At 39.5% G+C, this 23,414-nt stretch overlaps 1 protein-coding gene across 1 annotated transcript; it reads left to right on the top strand.

Annotated features, from left to right (window-relative positions):
* The first annotated feature begins 3,499 nt into the window (after nucleotides 1–3,499).
* LOC121611851 (magnesium transporter protein 1-like) lies at nucleotides 3,500–17,647 on the top strand. Its single transcript, XM_041944558.1, has 10 exons — nucleotides 3,500–3,626; nucleotides 5,299–5,468; nucleotides 5,544–5,661; nucleotides 8,716–8,856; nucleotides 9,018–9,158; nucleotides 12,123–12,212; nucleotides 12,310–12,373; nucleotides 12,889–12,963; nucleotides 14,069–14,159; nucleotides 14,538–17,647. The coding sequence occupies exons 1-10, from the start codon at nucleotides 3,546–3,548 to the stop codon at nucleotides 14,551–14,553; spliced, it is 987 nt and encodes a 328-aa protein (XP_041800492.1). The 5' UTR covers nucleotides 3,500–3,545; the 3' UTR covers nucleotides 14,554–17,647.
* The last annotated feature ends 5,767 nt before the right edge of the window (nucleotides 17,648–23,414 follow it).

Below are 23,414 nucleotides of genomic sequence, written 5' to 3'. Positions count from 1 at the left end.
TTCAGGATCGGGCAGCTGGAGGATGGGAGCTGAAGTGAACCAGGACTTGAGAGTCGGAAAGGCCTCATCTGTCGCTGTGGTCCACTGGAACAGCACCTTGGAGGAAGTGATAGCTGTAAGGGGTGCGGTAATGGAGCTGTAATTGCAGATGAAACGTCTGTAGAAGTTTGCAAACCCCAGGAACAACTGCAGTTGCTTGTGGGAGTGGGGAATGGGCCATGATGTGACAGCAGAAACCTTGGCTGGATCTCAATCTGGATACTGTTCTGTACCACAGTTTAAGGAAAGGAGACGAAAGGGAGGATATGTTCCTAATGGGACTGGGAGAGGATGATGTCATTAGCCAAAGAGTCATTTATATACTGTAGCTCTACATGGCCTCTCTCTCTCAGGAGCAGACAGGGAGTACAGGTGTCCAAGAACCATCCAGGAGGTAGAGCTTGGACTGAAACAGAGGTTGTTTTGGGGAGGTGGACACAAGGATGGAGCTTCTGGTCCAAGTGTTGGGAGAGGACAGCCCCAACCCAGTATCTGAGGCATCCATTTCCACAAGCTAGCCTGAGGGGTCAGGCTGAACCAAGGCTGTTGCAGAGGTGACGCACTTCTTTGGTTCAGTGAACGCCTGTTCTGCTTCTGGGGTCCAAGAGAAGGGGACAGCAGAAGATGTAAGATGGGTCAGTGGTGCTATTAGTCTTAAATGAAGCATTGACAGAAGTTAGCAAAACAAAGAAACTGCTGGAGTTTTTTTTTTCATGGCACTGGTTTGGTGTGTGAGTCTGGCCAGGAACTGTGGAGATCTATCCATTCAGCCCCAAGCCTTGGTTGACTCTGGGCCAGAGGATACCTGCAGTGATAAAGAATTGGCAGAGAAGCACAGACTGCCTCTGGAGCCTTGATCAACTCCAGTCTCTGCTAATGCTCTGAATGGCAATATCCAGGCAGAGGTAACACACCACATGGCACCCATAGCGGTAACCCTGTCCAGTAATCATACTGGTTTACCAAACTCAAAACCTTTTACATTTACGCCTGCCCCCATTCTAATTCAGCCCGACCCAGAACTTCAGTTCGTGGTAGAGGTGGATGCTTCTGATACTGGGGTTGGGGCGGTGTTGTCACTGTTTAGGTTCAAAATCAATCAAATCAAAGATTTCACCCGTGCTTTTTTCTCCAGGAATTTGACTGCAGCTGACAGAAATGATGATGTCGGTGACAGGGAACTACTGGCTGTTAAAATTAAAAACCTGGCCTACATTCAGTCAGCTAAATGGCTGAACTTTTGCCAGGCCCGGTGGTCATTATTCCTCAGCTGATTCTTCCTTACCCTCACCTACCGTCCCCGGTCCCGAAAAGTGAAACCTGTTGCCTTCTCCAGGCAACACACTGTGGATGAGACCAGTTCTGAACCCAAAACTTTCCTGCCTTCTACCTGTGTGGTGTCAATGGTCACATGGGGGACTGTAGAAAGAGCTCATCGCCATCAACCTGATCATGGTAATGGATCTCTTAACCGCCTGTTTGTCTGTTCGCAGGTCCTGCAGTGGGCTCACAGGTCCTTCTACCCCGGTGTTAATCGAGCCTTAAAGGTTCTTCAGAAACACTTTTGGTGGCCTAAGATGGGGGCTGACACCTTATATGTCTCCACCTGTTCTGTCTGGGTTCAGGGGAAAGCATCACACCTTTTGGTCTCCTTAGACTGCTATCCATGCCTGGCCACCCCTGGTCACACATTGCACTTGACTTAATCACTAGCTTACCTCCTTCCCAAGGTAACATTGTTATCTTAACTTTTGTTGATCAGTTTTCCAAAGTTACTCACTTTGTTGCCTTACCCAAACTCCCCTCAGCCAAGGAAAGCCAGAAATGCTGGTATAGCATGTGTTTCGTCTGCATGGGATTCCAGCAGGGTTCAGGGTTCAAAGGTTCACTTCTCAATTGTGGAAGGAGTTCTGCCGGGCACTGAGGGCATCGGTCAGCCTGTCCTCTGCGTTTCATCCCCATACCAATGGCCAATCAGAGAGGACCAATCAGGAGCCGGAAGCAGATTTGAGGTGTGTGCACAGACACATGTACACACATAGAGTGAGAGAGATAATCAGGGGAAGACGGGACACAACAGAACGGAAAGAACACAAGAGCTAATAACTGGAGGCACTGTGACACTATGGCTGTGACAACAAACCCTGTACTTGTATTTGGATTCTGCATTTTGATAAACGTGTTTACACTTGAGACTATATTGTAATGTTTGGAGTCTTTCTTCAACCACAGCTGAAACATTTTTAATAATTTTATCTAAGTGGCTTTTCCAGTATATAGAAGTCAAATATTGTGATTGACCATAGAGGTCATTGTCACTGTTAATGGTGCTTAGGAGATGGATCTTTTCTGTCTTAAATACATTTTTTTTAGGTACATCATCGATAATCCATACAATGCTTAGGCACTGGATGCTGATTGTGTTCGTGGCTTTGAAGATTTGCCCAGTAAATCACCATTAAAAGGTGATGTCTAAAATGCAACAGTATTTTGTCAAGCTCAACCAGACCGATCTGATCACTGCCACATTTTTAATGCACAATTGGTTGATTGATTCTTGCTCTCCATTCTGACCCACATAGGTATAGCATCACACTTAAGATCATCTTACATTTGGTGTTTTTTCTCCTTATATGATCATTCCAAGTTAGTCTTGTGTCAAACAATGTTCCCAAAAATCTAAAAGCTTTACTTGCTCAAACATCCCTCTGCATCAATAACTATCTCTCTGGTGAATGTGTTTTTTTCAATCACATTACCTGGATTTTATATTTTTGCTTAAGATGGCTATTATCTTCCTCTTTTCCACAAGACTGCATCATGAATGACTGACCAGTATAATACTGAACTTGAAAGGAGATATTCGTGATGTAAAGGATATGACACTGCTCTGAGGGGGAGTACAATTAACTAGCTTTTAGATATAGCTGTCCCAGTTTTAATTTGAAGACATCTAACAAACTTAAGATCTTTAACCCAATTAAGTGTTTTCTGTTCTTCCCACCAGGTGGCTTTTCCACATCAAATTAAAGACAAAGAATACAGCCATGACTGATGTTTTATTCATCTGGGCCCTCTTGCTCGCATTTTTGAGGTAAATAACGTGATCTATGGTTTTTAAGTTCAACAATTTTCATTCCATACTTAAATTTGTGGCAGGTAATGCAGCATGTTGACATGGCTTCTTGCTAATAAAAAAAACATAGATTAGCCACAAAAATGTAATGATTTCCCCATAAAGCATTTTGAGCCTTAGTATCATCCTGCACATTTTCTATGCGCAAAACATGATGTAAACAATTTAATGGTTCAGCTGTCAAGGCCCGGTTGAACCTTTTCGATTTGACACGAGTCCACGAGATGGCGGTAATGCAACAGCCGCTGCAAAAATCAAAGCAGAAGAGGAAAAAAAAAATGAAACGACAACTAATTTTCATTGGCTGAGAGGTGACCAATAGGAACATGACAGAAGATTGTCGTGTGAGCATAGTGAGCAGTGTTCCAGAATGTTTAGAAAACTTTACATTTCGCTGTGTATTCTGATTATTTGCTACAGTGATCCTGCTGATGCGCAGAAGAAAAAAGAGGTAACATGCCTTTAATAACATCATGCGGAGAAAGTTCATAAAGTTTCAATGAAATCTTGTGACGTGTTCAAAGTTAACAATCGTCCGTGCCAATCGTAGAAGCTAAGCTAACAGCAACCAGAAATTAGCTTACGTGTGGTTATGTGTGGCAGTAAGTAAGGAACTAACCGACAACAGATTACATTAGTTTGATCGTCACTCATAAACACTGCTAACGTTTGCTTAACCATAGCACTGATTGGAAACGTTGTGTTGGACTAGCTTTCGGGCTATTTAACGTTAAACCGTAAATCTGAAGTCTAGTGAGTATACCCACCGTTTATTCATGACACATTCACCGAGCCGTTAAGGTGAACTAACTAAACAATGCAAAAAGTCAGCAACTGTGCCAGAGCAGAAATATCTGGTAACGTTACCGGTAAAGTGGTGTTCAGTAAACTATCAGTAGTTTCACTATCCTGTGTTGCTCTTCTTTTTCTCAATAAGGTTATTTAAGTCAACAACTTTTAATTAAAACTCACTCTGTATTTATTCATTATAAAACAGTAAAAGTCAGATTCATTAAATATAATTATCCAGTATATGGACTCTAACAATGGGAATAGCCTCTAAATCATGCTTCTCCCAAACATTTTTAATAATTCAACAATACATGCTTATTACTTAACAGGACTTTTATTCAGTGACTTAAGAGGTGAGCAGTGAAAGGGCTGGACATCTGTTACTGACATGATAAATGGTAGTGAAAGTTTGTTAGAACACAGCCACTAATACTGAGAAGGTCAGGCCAGTCTACGTCAAAAATACCTCTTAAATATTATTGCTCTTACCAACAATTGTGCATACTTTCTAAGGCTGTCATTTTTTTTATTCAAACTTTCTATTGAAAGCATCAAATGTTTGTCCTCATATTTCATGACGTCATCACCCTAAAAAATCCTTGATTAAATTTCTTGATTTTAATAAAGTTATTTATTAGATTAAATGTCAACTTTCTTTAAGTTATATAACTCATCCGTTTTGTCCACATAAATGCACACAGGTATTCATTAAATTTTGATATTTGTCCTTTACAACGCTCAGCTTATTGGAAACTGGACCACATGAGTCAGAAACAATGCTATGCAGATGCTACTAGAATCTAGTTCCACAAATAGTAAATACTTGTAATGTTAGTGTAGTCTAGTCTTTATCTGCAACTGTGTAGAAATACTAGGTTAAAACACAATGAATAGACATGTAAAAAAAAAACGCTGTGCAGCTTTCAAATGTTGATTTAGAGTTCTAGTCAAATATCTACATAGAGTGATAAATGTGTTTTCTCTGCATTTTCATGATATATCTTTGTTAGTGTGCTATGGATAGGCCACTGCCTACCACTTGTGACTTGTGAAACAGTCTCTACATTAATATATAATATGTGTTTTTATGTTTGTAAATTGCTACCTAAGAATCAGAATGAATCAAGTATTTGGACTGAGTTAATAGTTTTTCATAACATTTCTTTTTCTCCTATCCCATTTTCTGTTGCTTCTATCTTGGATGTATGGTGCAGTCGTCTCCTAATACTGTCTGAAGCCTGTAGTATCAAGATGGCTCCTTGGATTCTTTCTCTGTGTCTTCTGTTTTGCACTAACACTAGCGGATGTCTTTGTGTCTGTGTCCTGTGTAGACTCTGCTGTCAGAGAAGGTCACTCAGATGATGGAGTGGACCTCCAAACGTTCAGTCATCCGGATGAATGGAGATAAGTTCCGTCGCTTTGTCAAGGCTCCTCCCAGAAACTACTCTGTGGTAATCATGTTCACAGCTCTGCAGCCACAGAGACAGTGTGGGGTCTGCAGGTAAGAAGCTGGAGCAATAGGCATAGGCTATTTTAATTCTATTCTATTAATTTAAATGCATCTTTTTAATTTCAGACAAGCCGATGAGGAGTTCCAGGTGCTGGCTAACTCCTGGCGTTACTCCTCTGCCTTTACGAACAAGGTCTTCTTTGCATCTGTCGATTTTGATGAGGGATCAGATGTCTTCCAGATGGTGAGACAACTTCTTTCTCCAAGACTGGGTTATTGCTTTTTATTTGCTGTCAGTCTTCCGTCCATACATGATGGCTTCAGGCTTTGAGTCCGACCAAACATTGGACAAGCTGATTTCAAGTAGTGTATTTGCTTTTCTTCTCCACTTTAAAAAACAATACCAGATATTTGGCATGTTTTGACACATTTGGTACAAATCATATGTATTGTTCATTACTGCTGACATTTTCCAAGCCACAAAGAATTCAAAACATGTGCAATAATAAACAGCGAAGGAAACACTACTTGATTTTGACAGTAATGTAACACAAAGCAGTAGCAGTGCTCATGATGCAAAAGTAGACAGAATACTGTCCATCAAAAAAGAAAATCATGTCACTCCGCTCTGTTGGAAAGTTGGAAAGTATTTTATTAACATGCCTACATGATTTAAAAACAAGACTTGCGTACAACGGCACACCAGTCTGCCTCACGTTCCGTCTCTATCATAACCAACACAGGCTTCGATTACACATGTGAGAAGTTGTGCAGCTACATCTTGCTCACTTCCTGAATGGACACTTTCAAACATACTGCATACCTGTCAATATTAGGATTTGAAAATAAGGGAAATTTCTAGCACATGGCCCTGAACCATCCCGCCACCCTTACCACTGTCCACATACCCCTTAAATTTAGACAAGGGGACACAGTGAATCCTGAAATCGCCACTAGGCAAACACTTGCTTTAAAATATCAAAGCAACAAGGACTGGGTTAACTACTTTGTACACTACCTCAGCTACCTTGTTGAAAGTAAAATGCTGTGCACATCCCTGCATATAGAAATGAAAATGCAAAAGGACATATAAATTCATCACTGCTGTTGCTCCAATGTTGCTCTCAAAAACAAAAGAATTTATAAAAGACTTGTGGAAGGACAGTGCAGACCCTGATCCACTATTCACTGTAATGAACAGGGAACTGTGTAGAAAGGGTCTCTGCTTTCAGGTTCTGGGTATACACATTGCTGAATATCATTCCTGGACTAGCAACACCACCAAAGTAGACAAGAAGGCACAGTAGCAACTCGATTTCTTGCTCTTGCTCTACCTCAGGAAAACGAACCTGCAGGAAAAGCTGCTGGTGTCCTCCTACTGTCACATCAGCGAGAGTGTGTTGGCATATTGCGTCCCTGCTTGGTATGCCAGCTGCTCAGCAGCAGACATCAGTACTGCCCACAAGATCACTGGCTGCCCATTGCCCTCTTTGGAGGACTTTTTCTGCTCTCTACCTAAGTAAAACAGCCAACTTACTGGAAGTCCCACCCCACCCTGGAAATTATCTGTTTGACTTGCTGCCCTCTGGTAGACACTCCAGGTCCATCATTTAGATCAAACCTGGAGGCCAATCATAAAGTAGGACATATAGGCTATTTAAAAATATTTATGCTGTGCATGCAATACAACTGTGTTGCTTTTATTTTGAAAAGCATTTGTATTACTTCGTCAAGTGATGCTAGCCAGGCTACCCTCAATATGTCAGCTCATGCCAAGAAAAGAGAAGTTGATAACGAATCCCATGTTTTCAACAAAACATTGACTGCCGAGTACTTCTTTATAGAAGTCAAAGGTAACGCCATGTGCTTCATTTGTGGTACACAGGTCACTGTGTAAAAAGATTACAATTTGCATCGCCGCTACATGACCAAACATGAGGATAAATACAGAAATCTGTCTGAAGCGCGCGCTAAGGAGTCTGATGCATTGCTAACAAAACTGCAAACCCAACAAGGACTTTTTACAAAACGTTGTACGTGACACTGCCCAGCTAATCATCTTCTTACATGGGATAACTGCAGACTTTGACATCACGGAGGAGCTGGCAGCCATGCAGTCAATAAAAGGGACAACCAATGGGAGTGACTTGTTCATAGGTCATGTCCATGTTTGGACAAGTTAGGACTGAAATGGGACAAGCTGGCAGGTGTGACAACAGGCGGTTGTCCAAATCTGGCAGGGAACAATGTTGGACTTTTGAAAAGAATGCAGGATGAAGTGACAGAAACGAATCCTGTGCAGAAATTGACAAAATGAACCATGTTGTTGATGCTGTAACTAAAATACTGTAGTTACCTTCATCAGAGTGAAAGCATTAAATCAGTTTGTTGCACTTTTGGAGGAAAATGGGTAGTATGAGAGTATTTTCATATTTGACCTATACACCATTTTTTATATAAATATTTCTAGATTGTTTTTATTCACATATTTATAATATATAATTTAGTGCATTTTACAATGGAGGAAAGTTTAGCAGAATTAAGTTGAAGTTATTCTTGGGGCGGCCCTCTGACACAATTCAGGTTTCTCATGTGGCCCCTTGCAAAAATGAATGGCCCGCCCCTGATTTAGATGTTATCATTTGATGTCAATTTACACCAATATCATTTTTTCTATTTTTCTATTTCTTCTGTTCTATCATTTTTTATTCTGTTGCAATAACAGGCTAATTTTCCCAGCTTCAGATAAATAAAGTCTTATCAAATCATGGACAAACAGATCTTCCACCCAGAGTCATGCAAGAACTGATCACTGCTTAACACTGACCCTGACTGTCTGGGACCTTACTGAGTTACTGTACATTTGTAGAACACTGTACAGATGATGATTCCAAATGTATGCATATTCCTAACTGCGTTTCAGCAAATGCGCAATAATATCCAGAAGTGCAATATCTCAGCTGCTAATAATATCTTACTATTTTATAGGTTACAGCAAATATTTGTCAGTAAAGAAACAACAACAACTGAGAGAATGTATAGCGCTTAAAGGATTTTTTTCAGTGACCAAAGTTAAGGCAACTGAAAGATTTATCATCACTCTACTTTAAAAGCTTAGAGTTACAAAAGTGTAAATAAACAGCTTTTGGTTGTCTTTAATAAGATCAACCTGTGAGATGAGAATTAATGATGGATTCACAAGGATTCAGATTTGATAAGCAGACTCTATCGATTACTATTGAACACCACTGCAACATATACTGAATGTTGTGCATGCATTTTTGTGTTTGTGTTGTAGCTCAATATGAACTCTGCTCCAACGTTCCTCCACTTCCCATCCAAAGGGAAACCTCGCAGGTCTGATACCTATGAGCTGCAGGTCAGAGGCTTTGCAGCTGAGCAGCTGGCCAGATGGGTGGCAGACAGGACTGATGTACAGGTAGTTTCACAATATACCATTAAATCTGAGGTATAAATGTGCTCCATCATTGTATTTGCTTTGGTAAAATGAGCCAGTAAATCTCAACTCTGAACTTGAGCAATCACACTCATGATGTTGGGAGCCTATGATGACTACTGTCATGTTTGACTGGTTTTCAGATCCGTATCATTCGTCCTCCCAACTATGCAGGGCCTCTCCTGCTGGGCTTCCTCCTTGCTGTGATCGGAGGCCTGGCATATCTACGGAGACACAATTTGGAGTTTCTCTTCAACAAGAATGTCTGGGCCTTCTCTGCACTGGTAACAGCAGCCATCACACACACATCCGCCGACCACCACCACACAAATATACTTCCATACAGAGAGTTTTGTTTTGTTTATGCCAAAAATTTCTTGGCATGAACAGTATATAGTGTAATCAGAAAGAACTAATAACAGTCCGTCAACCTTTACATAGAGGGGCATATTATAGTAGTGCTGCCATGCATAAATATCTCATCACGAGGATGAAAGCACATTTGAGAGTTAAGTGGTGCAAAAACAATAGGCACTGGTGAATATGGAAAGGTGGAAAAAAATCAATCAAAGACAAGACAAATTTGTTCTGAGTGTGTGTGTGTGTGTGTGTGTGTGTGTGTGTGTGTACACATATATATCTATACAGTGCGTCTGGAAAGTATTCACGGCGCTTCACTTTTTCCACATTTTGTTATGTTACGGCAGGCATAGGCAAACCTATTCCATAAAGGGCTGTGTGGCTACAGGTTTTCGTTCTAACCAAGGAGGAACACACCAGGCTGGACTAATTTAATCAGCTGATCTCAGTCTTCAGCTGATAATTAAGGGATTCCTTCATTGGTTGGAACAGAAATCTGCAGCCACACAGCCCTTTATGGAATTGGTTTGACATGCCTGTGTTACAGCCTGATTCAAAAATGGAGTTAATTCATTTTTTCCCTCAAAATTCTACATACAACACCCCATTATGACAATGTGAAAAAAGTGTTTTTCGAAATGTTAGCAAATTTATTTAAAAAAATTTTTGTTATTGACTGTATATGAATCACAACCTGCACTCTACAAACAGCAAATAAACAGAAATGCTCAAACTTAGGTAGCACAAGGAAACAAGATGGACCGAAACAGGGTATATACTATAAACAGGTGAACTGTGGGCAGTCCACCATGTCTGTAAAACCTGTGAATGTAAAACTTCACCAAAACAATCAACCAGTGCTTTAAAATATGTTATGGATCTTTTCAGTTGATGATGACAAAGGTGAAATCAGCTAGCACTATTTTAACTAATATTTTTTTGGATGATAAAATATATCCTATAGACAGACATTTGCCTGAAGAGGCTATTTAATCTCAGGGTTTCCACATGTCCTGGAAAACCTGGAAGACAGCTGACAAATTTACCACTCATGGAAAACACATGGAAAATGAGAGAAAAAGTAAATGTCTCCTGGAAAATGTTGTGTTGTCCTAGAAAATAGTTTCAACATTGTCCTATTTAATTTAGCATAAACTTCATTGCTTCTTGGCTGTCAAACTTCAAGCAATCACTCTGTAGTCAACTGGTATCAATTTTGAGCAGGGCCAATGACTAGCATTTCAGTTTTATCAGAGGAGGAAATTACACAGCATCAAGTTTGGCAAAGAGGTGAAATATGAAGAGAGAGAAAAGGAGGAAAGGGCCGACAATGGAGCCCTGAGGTACTCCACATTTCATATCACAAAATGTTCATATAGTATTATAGGAAGCATGCTGCGATCTTTCAGATAAGTAAGACTTAAACCAGATAAGTGTAATTGTTGTCAAAAGTTGCACTAAAATCCAGTATAACAGTCACTGAGATGGAATCCAAATTCGTAGTAAGCAGAAGATCATTCGTCAATTTACCAAGTGTAGTCTGATTGGAGCGACAAGCCATGAAAGCATACTGAAAAGTTTTTAAATGATTATTGTTAAACACATGGGCAACAGAAACCATCCACCAATCCATTATCCCAACAAATACATTTAAGGAGTATCAAACAGAACACAACGGTTTGAAGCACAGAGGCATTTCATTCCAAAATCAAAATCAAACAGAATGAATATCCAGCTGCTCAGTGAGATTCTCAGCTGTTGAGTTAGCTTTGTATTACAGAGGGATGTGCACCTGTGAGTAAACTGTCTGAGAAAAGAGTTTTGCAATACAAGAAGAAATATACTGTTACTGGTCGTGGGCATGCTACTTGGAAAGTGCAGTGATCTGAACTACAAATGTAAATGAAGCTACCTTCAGAGAGATGTCGCAAGCTAAGCTACAGCAACTTGACAAAATAGTTAACCACATTTACTACATCAAAGCTTCTTTAAAAAAAAAAAAATAACATTGAACCAACTTTGTTCCAAGTCAGTGCTATCTCAGTAATCAGTAAAAATGTCAGTCACACAGACAGGCAGGCACAAGTTCAATTGCTAATTAAACAATAAGATGAATAAGCTAAAGCGAAACCAGTATGGCAGTAAAAGCAAACAAACAAACAAAAAACACTCATAATAGTGTTTTTTATTATGAGTGTGCACATGCGTGTTGTTTTTTATTTTTATTTTTTTTCTTTTCTTTCAACTCTATTGCAGGACAAACTGTTAGCTCAAAATTTCATTACACATCCGTGTATGGCGGTGGTGTCACTGATCCATGCAGTTGTATTTCAGACTGCAAAAATGCTTCGGAAAATGTAGCTTGTGTGGATGGTTCTGCCCACCTTGATCAATAAAAGAGCTGACCTACTGAAAAGCTATTTCATTCAGAAAAGAGTGACCTCCGCCATGGTATTCAGAAATGTAGTTAAAGTAGTAGTTGCACCCCTCTTAGTACCGCTACTGCTTGACACTGACAGACACACATACTGACATAATATATATATTATTTAATTACAGTAGGCAGTTTACCATGGGGTAGGCCTATCAGGTACATTACATGAGATAATACAAAAAGTTATGTGGAAAAAAAAGTACAACTACACTAGTTATTAATAGTCTTTATATTGTACCTTCCACATCTTCATGTTAAACAAGTCAACTTTTATAGTGTTGTGATGTCACTATCATTAATCTAAAGTGACTGGTAACTGAAAAGAAAAGGCACATTATGCAAAATCTGTAAGTGTAGAGGAAATGGTAATATCCACTCAAGTCTCGGTTGAATCAATCCATCGTTATCTTTAATATCTTCCTTGTGCTGCTGTATGTTTTTTCTGTGTTTTTAGTGCTTTGTCCTGATCATGACTTCAGGCCAGATGTGGAACCACATCAGAGGACCACCTTATGCACACAAGAACCCCAGCACCGGCCAAGTTGTAAGACACAAACACACTATTCACAGTATGTCTTCTTATACAGTGCAATATGTGAACTAACCATCAGAATAGTATTAAACTGTCTGTGTGTTTTCAGAGTTACATCCATGGCAGCAGTCAAGCCCAGTTTGTGGCTGAGACACATATTGTCCTACTCTTCAGTATCCTTCAGCTACATGCAGTCATGCTTTTACAGTCAACACTCACTTAATTCAATTTCAATTCAGTTTTATTTATATAGCGCCAAATCACAACCAAAGTTGTCTCAGGACACTTTGCATTTAGAGCAGGTACAGACCAAACTCTTGATCTACAGAGACCAAACTCTTGATCTACAGAGACCCAACAACTCCCTCATGAGCAAGCACTTGGCAACAGTGGCGAGGAAAACTTAATACTTGTGATAAAATCAAAAATTTGTATACATATTAACTCTTGTAAAACGCACAGACTTTGTAGATCAGATCCAGACTGTCAGCTGTCACTGTCAGCAGTCTTGTTGGCAGATTAGTGACAGGGCTGCAAACCACTTTACTTCCCCCCAACTTCAACCCATACCACCACATGCCTGACCTTAAAGTGGCACTTGCAGCTGTTAAATTCTGGTGGACATTTGAGTAGACTAACATCATACATCACATGCAATTATTGTGTAAACCTTGACCCAAACTGTCAGATGCTGCTGTTACCATGGGAATGGTGCTGCTGTGTGAGGCTGCCACATCTGACATGGACATTGGCAAGAGGAAGAGTATGCTACACACGCACACACTCAATTATTTCTATTTTCCTCAGCTTTACTCTTGATCATTTAGGGCAACTCACTCACAACATCACTGTTTTCTATCTGCAAGTCATGGATTGGATGAGGGTTCTCCTGCTGTGTCATTAAAGGGTATACATTTTTGAGGCTGTCTTAAAATAATCATTACATGCCCAAACAGGCTTTACCAGCTCACCACTGCCCGTGTTGTTTGTCTCAAGGCACCAAATTTGTGACCAAACACACCAGCTCCAAATAAACTCGCTGTTAATTGCAGCGACAAAGTCCAGTCTAAAACCAGCATGTAGATACTCTGTACATCTACAAGTAAGGATAAATGGCATGCAAAAGAAACTACAAGCTATTTGACCGTCAGCTAGCTTGAATGAGCCCAATAAAAGATCATAGACACAATTTTTAAGAACCAATGCATCTAGGCAATCTAAACAGGTGTTCTATTTGTTTAGGTAATATTTCTGACCAATGAGAGAACAGCTTGCTTTTGCATGCCATTTGTTTACAACTTTTGGATCACTCTTGAATGTTGTCTTCTTAACACAAACTAGCCAAGGGGCAAACGCAACAATTGTATCAAACTGGTCCTTGAATTGCAACAAAGCAAGTGAACTGCAGGTCTGTAAAGGCCCTAATTTTTGTTGTGACTTTGATAAGATAAGATAGGACTTTATTAATCCCCAACCGGGGAAATTCGGGTATTATAGGCACCAGGTAATAGCAGTTGGAAAAAAAAATTGCAACAGAATAGAGAAATACAAATTATAAAATAAAGCGGACTATATATGTACATTTTATAAGGACTACATAAAAGGGAAAAAAATGTGAAAAATATACATTACCACAAAGAACGCTAAGAACGCTTCACGCTATTGCACAGTAATATATATATCACAGTAGAATACCAGTATGTATTGATAGGTTGAGTACTCAGTGAGAGTGAAAAAGTAATATTGCAGAAGGTAATTTGTGTATGATAAATAACTTTATTACGGCAGTTTATTACTGATGTTGAAATGGAAAGTAGTTGTAGTAGTGTGTGTGTGTGTGTGTGTGTGTGTGTGTGTGTGTGTGTCAGTTATGTGTGTAGCAGGCATTGGTCTGGTGATGCTGTTCTTCAGCTGGCTGCTGTCCATTTTCAGAGCAAAGTACCATGGATACCCATACAGGTAGAGACAGACTCATTTACTAAGACATCCAGGTTGTAAACTGTTAAAAGGGTTTATTCAAATCACAAGACTGTTAAAAACAACAATCAACAAGACGTTTCAATGTTCATCCAAACACCATTGTCAGTTTTGAAAGTGACAGAAAGTAACTCTGTCAAGAAATCCACACAAAAGTCACATGATCAGCATATGACCTGAGGAGATGGTTTCCCCAGCAATTTGTATGGTAGTGCCCCTCCTCCCCCAAATGAGGTGGAGCAATCTGGTTCATGTTGTCTTGTGTTGATTGTTTTTTTTTTTTTAATGGTAACCTACCGTGATTGGCTGTGATAACGCCTCATTTCAGATTGGATAGAAGTCTTCTTCTCTCTGTTGCAGCTTCCTGATAAGTTAGAGCTGACCAGCATCCATAGCTTCACAGCAAGTATGAACTCCAGGACAGGAAGTTTCTCAAAGTGCTGTCAACAAGCAGGGTGCTGTCTGCAGCAAGAATGCCATATTTCTGTTTGCTAAGCCATGGTTTGTCTTCTGATCTGTTGAGCCAAAAGTCTGCGTGTGTCAACACATGTACATACACACTGTGCCTTTAGAAAGACACAGCAGGCAGTTCATTCATCATTAGTGTGCGGTGTAAACTCTTGTGCCAAAAGGTGTTTTCTAGATTTGAATTTAGGGGGCAAAAATACTTAATTTCTTTAATTGATTGGTAATAGTACAGTTACTGCTACCTACTGGTCACAAACCTCAGTCTGTATCTTTATTTTTTAAACTGTTGGGATGATAAACAGGTCCTGGACTCTGCTCTCTTTAAGTTGCTGCTTGTTTGTGTTTGGCTGACTTTCAGCCAAGATATTATATTTAAGGAGCAGCAAAGTGAGAGCAGTTATTTCAGGCTTTCAGGGTGTCTGGAAATGTCATTTTGGTAACACCTTATACAGGTCCTGTATGCAAGTATCCATTTATTCAAGTTTTAAGAAAGAACCAACAAATGAAATAGGTAATTATTTAATGAAGTAGAAGAGATAGAGGTGTGTGGATTTAAGAAGCAGTTGTTTATTGCAAAACTCCATTTATGCCCATTAAATATGTATTTATTACTGAAAACTTTATGTTTCATATATGTTTAATTGTAAGCTTGCTCATACAGACACGTGGAACAACAAACAGCATTGTTTCATGTTCAGCTGGCATGCTGTGCTCTGACTAAACTAACTAAAATTATATAAGAAATGATCATCAAGTATACTAGTTGAGCACAGTGTCCGTTTTTCCGTTAGTTAGTAATACCAAATTACAGATTAGTTTCTAGGACCTTTTCAATTTCAGTTCAGTATCAGTTCCTTTCTTTGAAGGTACTTAATAGTGTGATCTTTAAAATAAATCTTACCTACAACACACTAATTCAGGCAGGCCATAGTTGGGTAGCCCTTATTAACTCCCAATGCTCTTGACTGACTTTGCAGTGTGAGCCAAAATTAGCTTTGTGGTAATTTAAAGACATCAATTCAGGAATATGAAACACAGTAGAACTGTACCCACGAAGGTGTAAAATCTAACTGTAATTCAATGGCTTGTTTTTTTTACCTGCCATTGCATGTCTGCTTTGTATGGTACATGCCCCGTTCCTCTGAAAAAAATATGAAACCAAAAAGGGAGACATTTAATATTCAATATTTTTTGGTTTTATGATGATGCCCCCATCTTTCCATTGATTTTTAAGAATACAGTTATTTCTCTATGTACATAGATGGAGAACTAATTTTCATACAGAAAAAAAATGTAGAACATTTTAGATTTTAAAAATGTTCTAAAGCAGTAACATCAATGTTTTATCATTGGTAATATTATATCAATACCACTGCTAACAACACACTGTCTGCCCATGGCTTGTAAGCCGACGGAGTTTGTTAGCTTCTTACCAACATGTCAGTCAAACATAGTCACACCCTTCCAGATGCTTGTGTAAATCATCACAAGCAGAAAAATGAGCATTCCTGATAGTGTCCCAAAGCGTTCCATGTTTTTATTACTTTATTAATAACATTATTCATATATGTAAAATTATCTTTAACTGTTTTTTCACATCAGTGCCAGACGTTGTCCAGAGCTGCCCTTTAACACTTTGCCCACAACAGGAGGCTGTCTGTGTCAAATGTGTTCTCACCTATTGGAAGTATGCTGTTTGGTTTAAGCAGGGGTTGTGCCTGGGTAGAGCACATTTTCTGTGAAATATGCACACACAATTCGGCCCCTGGGCAGATGCTGGCTGTATTTTTTGCCTAGTTGGTAATACAGCCTCAATGGTTCCAGTGTACAGCAACACAGTGTTCAGTTTTCTAAATTTGGCATTTCTGCTCCTACTGTTAGGAATCTTCTAAGTAACAATGGTCACTACCGTAACTCTCATGGGAATTGTACTGTTTAGACAAATTCACCACACAAAAGGTGTTTAAAACTGATTTCATAGAAACAAAGTGGAAATATTGGTAAAAGCCTTGCAGCTTCACTCACTCTGCTTCTCTATATAAGCTAAGTGCCTTACACTGCTGAGCCACGTATCTGATGATGTAAGCTTATCAACTGAATGTAATGGTGATTAAATGTCAAGTGATTCTATTAAATCTGAAGGCAGCTTGAACAGGAGCCAGTTAAATTACTCATCACAGCTCAGTGATGTTAGTGTGGGGTGTAACTGAGTTCAACTTTCGTGCTAGATATACAAGTGATAAAATTACTTCTTCTTAGAAGGCATCCTCACACGCTGAGGGTTTGCTACAAAACCCTAGTTTCAGTACTTGTAGATGGAGCGATGGGAGTTTTGGAAAGTATGCTTCCTTCATTCATTTTCATATTGCCAAATGAGAAATAGCAAATTGTAGTAATGTTGAATGAAGAATGAATAATGCTGGTTCCTTTTAAAATTAAACCACCTCTATAATTCTACTATCATTAAGTTGTGTTTGGATTTTCCAAATCACTTGACAGAGAATTATTTTTCGCATAGGTCTTGTGTAATACAACCCTGTTTCCTCATTGTTGCTTGCATCAGATTCTAAATGAGGATATCATTTTCAAAAACAACAAAGTTTCTTAGTTTCAACATTTGATATGTTGTTTCAGTGCTTTGCAAATCATCTGATTTTGTTTCTTTTTTTTTACACAGCATCCCAACATTTGAGTTGTATGTGTTTGTTCTTTTCACCTGTAATAGGTCTGCTTTGGGCTAGCGTTGAATGATTTTTGTCCTCTGTCCCTTATTAAGAAGTATCAATGGCCTTAACTAATTATTATGTATACAAACCCCAAAATGCAGTTTTGGGGTTTGTATACATAATAATTAGTATACAAACTCATTCATGAGAGTAGTGATTTTTTTCCTTTGTGTACAAAAAAGTGCTTTAAATGTTGGTTGCAGGTTTTCAGTTTGTACCAGGAGAGAATATTTGATCTAAAGTGATTATTTCAAATATTAAAGTGCCTTAACTGCCTTTCATGTTTGTGTTCACTCCACTGGAATGTAATTCTAATTCTGTGATTGAATCAATGCAACAACGATTCATAAGAACTGTTAGCAGGCAATTTACCTTATAAGGTGGTGACAGTGTGTTGGTTAATGACGTAGGCTGTACCTTGGTAACTATCACAGTGATTTTCCGAGCGGTTTGTACACCACAGTCTGGCGCTGTAGAGGGTGAAAATGACATGCTGTGTCCTGTGACAAATGACTAGCTAGCGAACTGCACTGAGTTGTCCGAGAGCATACGATTGCAAGGCACACATTTTTCATGTTCATTCGAGATAACATTCTTGGCAAGCTGTTCTTGAACATTCCCACCATTAGTTTAATGTCAAAAGTAGTTATATCGGTAAATACTTTATTTTTGGGAACCAGTCAGTACCCTACCTTATTACATTGCTGTATTTTTTCTGTTCTGTATTATATTTCTTCCGTAATCGTAAAGATTTCTTGTGCAAAAAGTTAGCTCTGAGTGACGAAATTCAAAGAAAATTCTTAGAATAATGATGTTTTCTATTAATTTAAGTCCTGGTAAAGATGAAAGTTATTCACTAGACATATTCGCCCTTCAGTGATGATTTAGGTCTGTCACAACCTTCAATCAGCAGAGTGATCACAGAAACAATTACTGACGAGAAACTGTCAACTCGTTCCTTCCTGGCTGTTTTAAAGTGACAGCAGAAGTGAATTTATTCACTTTACTGAAAACACGAAATATACCTAATAGTATCATCAACCAACTAAAAGATGATGAGGTAAATCATCCTGCTATTAACTCATTGCAAGCTCAAAAGGTAAAATGTTGACTTAAGCCGCATGACATCAGCAATAGTTTGTACCCATGTTTAGCTAGCATTCTCCATCTTCTAAGGTAATGGTTTCATTTGATATTTACCCTGCTTTTTCACATTGAAATCAGTGTCTTAGATGTAATGACTGATGAGGAGTTAGAACAGTATATCGTGAGATATGCAGACCAACTTGCACTCAGAGCATTTTGTTGAGACAAACTACAAGTTGAGAGAAGTAAAGACAGTTAAGTCCATTCTCATGCGGAGAGCAAGACACTACAAGAATCGTGGAAAACTCCTGCCCTTGGTGACCCAGCAGGCCCTGGTGATTGAGATAGACATGCAGCCAAAGACAGGATGGTTCCACTTTGATAAAGGTGATTATCACCAGGCCCAAACAAGACATGGAGGCGCAACACTTCACCTGTCTGTCCAAAATCAGTTACTGTGGTGGAGCTGCTGGAGACTGGTTTGTTTTCTCCAAATGGACATTCTGCCAATGCACCGGTGGTAGACTTGAAGTTTGATATTTGGGATTTTAGTCAGAAGACAGTACCCCTTGAAAGCATGGTGAACGAACTGTATGAGCAGAATAAGCTATGAATGCTCACATCTACACTTGCTCCCAGGAAAAGGACAAAGTCTCAATAATTCTTTCTGATACATCTTTCAACTTGGAGCCCACAGAGGACAGGTCAATCAAGGTCACATAACATCTGACACATAACTGAATTGAGCATATATCTACATATATATGTATGTATATACATACATATAGTCAGCTTTTATTTTGTATTACTCAATTCTGTTGCTATTTTTTTCCAACTGCAATTGCCTGCTGCCTTTACCACAATTTCTCTGGCTGGGGATTAATAAAGTCTTACCTTATTTTATGAGACACCACTCTGCTTAGGAAGACATGACCTCAACACTACACATACATACAGGTATAATGTAGAACTTATTTGTAGTTATTTGTAATAGTGCTGCAAAATTATTATTGTCATTATTGATTAATTTAGTGATTCTGTTCCTATTTGTGTGGTATAGATAGATTAGATACTTTATTAATCTCCAAAGAGAAATTTACAGTTCCAGCAGCTCAAAGGGTGGAAACACAAGGGCATGCAAAATAAGAACAAGAACTACTTTCAAGTAGAGAACAACTTTCAGGAGGCAAAAATCCAATACAAAATACAAAATAACAATATAAGAAAAAATAGTGAAATAAAAATATAGAACTAAGCTATACAGGATATGCAGATGTCTTGTTTAGATTTAAATTTTTTGCATGATAAATAATTTAATTGATACATTGTCAAAGTCATTCATTAATTCTGTGTCGACTAGCTAATTGATTAATCGATTGATCAATCACACCAAATTACCATTTCTAAAAACCTTGTGGCATTCAACACTGAATGACGAACCTATATCATCAAACTGTCTTCCAGCATCACCAGACGGACAAGAAAAAGAGGTCCAATATGTGAAATTAAGTCAAGTAAGCATAATTCATGATGTCCTTAATGTCGTCATGGAACCAAAAGTACTGAATGTTGATCTAAAAATGGAGTCAAAGAAAACGAAAGCTGTGGATAGTGATGCTGTGTCAAGAGAAGTGTACTCCACTTTCTGGGAACATTTTTGGATCAGCACGAAGGGGAAGATGAACAAATAGACTGCGACCTGACTTTTCTAAGAAGGAATGGCAAGCTGTTGTTTGAGTTTGATTGAAAGGATACTTGGACCACACATTATACCAATCACACTGTCACCAGCTTTTTATTCTTGCCTGTTATCAAGGAGTCAGTTCATAACCAAAGACAGCATAATGGAACTATACTGAATCTAAGAGGGCAACTAAAAAGAAAATGGTCCAGATGATAAAGCCATCAAGTGCCAAGTGAAAGCCTAAACCCAAAGTAGCAGTCAGCTCTGAACCATGTGCTACGTTATGTGAGAAGCGTTGACCAAAGAAAACTGGAGATCTTCTTATGCTTCTGGGGTACAGGGTCCACTGTTCTGTGCAAAGACAATTCAAGTAACATGTAAAAGGTTATGTGGCTTAAGTCAGGCCTGTGAAACACACATGTGGAGCAGCTCTTGAGTTACCATGCACCTAAAGCTCATGCCCATGTCTGTCTGGCCATTGCTTTAAAATGGATACTGTGTTGTGGATGCAAGGGATCATACACATTTCCCTCTCCTGATGACATTTCCAATTTTATGGCATTTGTCTGACTCAAACAAATTACTGAAAATTTGCACTTAATACACATAAATACTATGGCTGTTCAACCATTAATGCATGACAAAATACTTTGTCAGTTGCTTAGTCAAAAAGATAAGCTATAAGCTAAGATAAGCTCATATTACATAAGTTGCATATGCAAATCATTTTGGCTTTATTTTCTCAGGCTTTAAGATATCGGTCTCTGAGCTTTCTGCGTCCACCCCTTATTTTTAAATACTATGAGCATCACTAACAAGTTTCATTTGCATCAATTTCAGTTGGGAAGAGGCAGTAATCTAAGATATGAAAATCACAAAACTTTAGCAAATCAGACACCATTTGGAGTAAGTGAGAAAATATGTTGTTTAAGAAAACTAGTGGTAGTAGAGTTGAGATCAGATGAATAATTATAAAAACTGAGGCAAGGGATGGTTTTGGCATTTTGAGGTTCATTGTAGATGCTTTTGCTGTAATATTTGTAAGCATGCGTCAAAAAAACAGCTTAAGTTTATTTATTCGGATTAGTCAGAAAGAGCTGTTCTCATCTGTAAACATCCCTTTTTCAGGCATGGACCATTTTCACATATTTCTGTGCATGTTTTATGCTGTTTTAAATCTGAAAGACACATCAGCACTCGACAAAATAACGCCTGTTTGATGCATTTACCATTTGAGCAGATTGTTTAATAAAAATATTGAATTTCTCATTCTTATCCTCCCTTGTTGTAGAACATCTATGACAACACTCCTATATACAAATACTACAAACATAAGTGTCTACTTCTTGTAAAAAATACTGAGAAGAGCTCAAATACATGTACAAATACAATTCTTGACTATTGGAGGATGCAACTTTGACTGCCCCACAGTAATATTGTAAATGTTATTAGTATCTGTCATATGGCACTCTCTAGTGCAGTCAGCGTGCACACAGCAAGAGATAAATCGTTAGGCAAAATAGTCCAAAGTTCCAATCTTCCAATCATCTCTACAGAATTCCTGGGAAAACTTAACTCTCCCCGTTTCCATCTTTCGCGGGCCAATCGCGCATCGCCATTTCCATCTTTCGCCGGACGGCCAATCGCGGCTCGCCATTTCCATCTTTCCCCCCGGCCAATCGCGGGCCCCCATTTCCATCTTTCGGCCGACGGCCAATCGCGGCGCCTCATTTCCATCTTTTCCCCCGGCCAATCGCGGCTCCCCATTTCCATCTTTCGGCCGACGTCCAATCGCGGTGCCTCGTTTCCATCTTTCCCCGAGGCCAATCGCGGCTCGCCATTTCCATCTTTCCCCGAGGCCAATCCCTGCCGGTTTCCGGCCAGTACGAAAATAAACCCGGGAACGGGAGCCGGCCGCGGTGTTCACGTCTGAAGCCGCTTCAAGTGTCCCGGTCCGCTTCTGCCGCTCTCAGGTTTCATCCGCCGACATAAAGAGGTGAGCTGCTGCTGCTGGCGAACTTATTTTACGCTTATTTGATTTTGACGACGAGCTAGCTAGCTTCTTTACGCTGTTACGCTATATGACGAGCGCTATATCGGCATTAATGCCGTTGCATAACGTTACTGTCTTGGTGCACGTCGGTGCAGATAATGTCGCCGTTAATTACTGTCACTGTCTGTGTAGATTCAGATAAAATCACATACAGCGACGCATAATTATAACCCTCATTTTAGCGTGCGATTTCAGTCAAGTTAAATTTAGACTTTATACTGGTTTTCCTCAAAGAACAATGCATAAACTTAACGTTTTATTACCCTCATTGTTCTAACAGTAACGTTATAATGTTAGAGCATGTTCTCTTGTAGTTCTTCTTAATATTATTATTGTGCTTATGATGATGATGATTATCATCATTATCATCCTGGAAATAGTGACACAATGAATGTCTTTTAAATGACCAAACACAACAAATTAACCTACAGTTATTGATCACATGGTTACTATCTGAAGGCAACAGCCTGAATCTCCAGCTGTACCCCCGGAGGGCCTCCACAGATGAACCAGGACTGTGAGGCTGCATCCCTGGTAGTGAAGCCTCCTTCACTGCTTTGAGCTACTCAGGGGACCCTTTTCACTGCGTCAACATCTACAGCGTCGAGGTGCTCGGGAGGAAGCGGGGCCTCTTTTCAGCCGCCTGCTGTTTACTCTGGTCAGTTATCATGATGAGGTTATTTTTCTTATCCAGAAATACAATAATCTGATGCTGTGACAAGTTACACTCTGACAGATGTGTTATTTGTCTGTGTGATATTGTGTGTTTTTGATTTTGCTGTACTCTTATATTTATCAGGGTGAAGATGAGCGCAGTGTCCCAGGGATGAACCGAGTGGACAGCCTGGCAGAGGATTTGCTGGGGCTGAGGACTCAAACTGGACAAACACTGAGCAACCAGCAGGCCACCACCATCAAAGCCCTGTGGCAGAACCTTCTGCGTATGCCACTCGCTGCTGGTCCTGCCGCAGGACCAGCAGCGAGTGGCATACACTGCATGGCACCGCGTACGTCTGACAACAGGACGCTTCAGGTGTTGTAAAAAAGAAACCTGAATTTAAACCAGGTGTGGAGAGCATGTTATGTTGTGTCTGAGCATCAACAGGATCCCCTGCCAAGTGGCCAGACTGTTGTCGCCTCGTAGAGTCCAACTTTGTCAGACCTCTGACAAAATGGACTCAGAGATGGTTCTCAGAGACTACAGCAAGATCAGGCAGCTG

The sequence above is a fragment of the Chelmon rostratus genome, chromosome 9, assembly GCF_017976325.1.
Source record: "Chelmon rostratus isolate fCheRos1 chromosome 9, fCheRos1.pri, whole genome shotgun sequence".
In the NCBI taxonomy this organism is placed as follows: Eukaryota; Metazoa; Chordata; class Actinopteri; order Chaetodontiformes; family Chaetodontidae; genus Chelmon; species Chelmon rostratus.
The sequence above is the reverse complement of the archived record's forward strand: the minus strand, read 5'-3'. Positions and strand labels throughout refer to the sequence as shown.

Bases quoted from the DNA above. Each gene is read 5' to 3' on its own strand.
- LOC121611851 (XM_041944558.1), top strand. From the start codon at position 3,546: ATGTTTAGAAAACTTTACATTTCGCTGTGTATTCTGATTATTTGCTAC. The intron at 8,857-9,017 runs GTAGTTTCACAA...ACTGGTTTTCAG, and splicing joins CAGACAGGACTGATGTACAG to ATCCGTATCATTCGTCCTCC. The intron at 12,374-12,888 runs GTATCCTTCAGC...CCAAACTGTCAG, and splicing joins ACATATTGTCCTACTCTTCA to ATGCTGCTGTTACCATGGGA.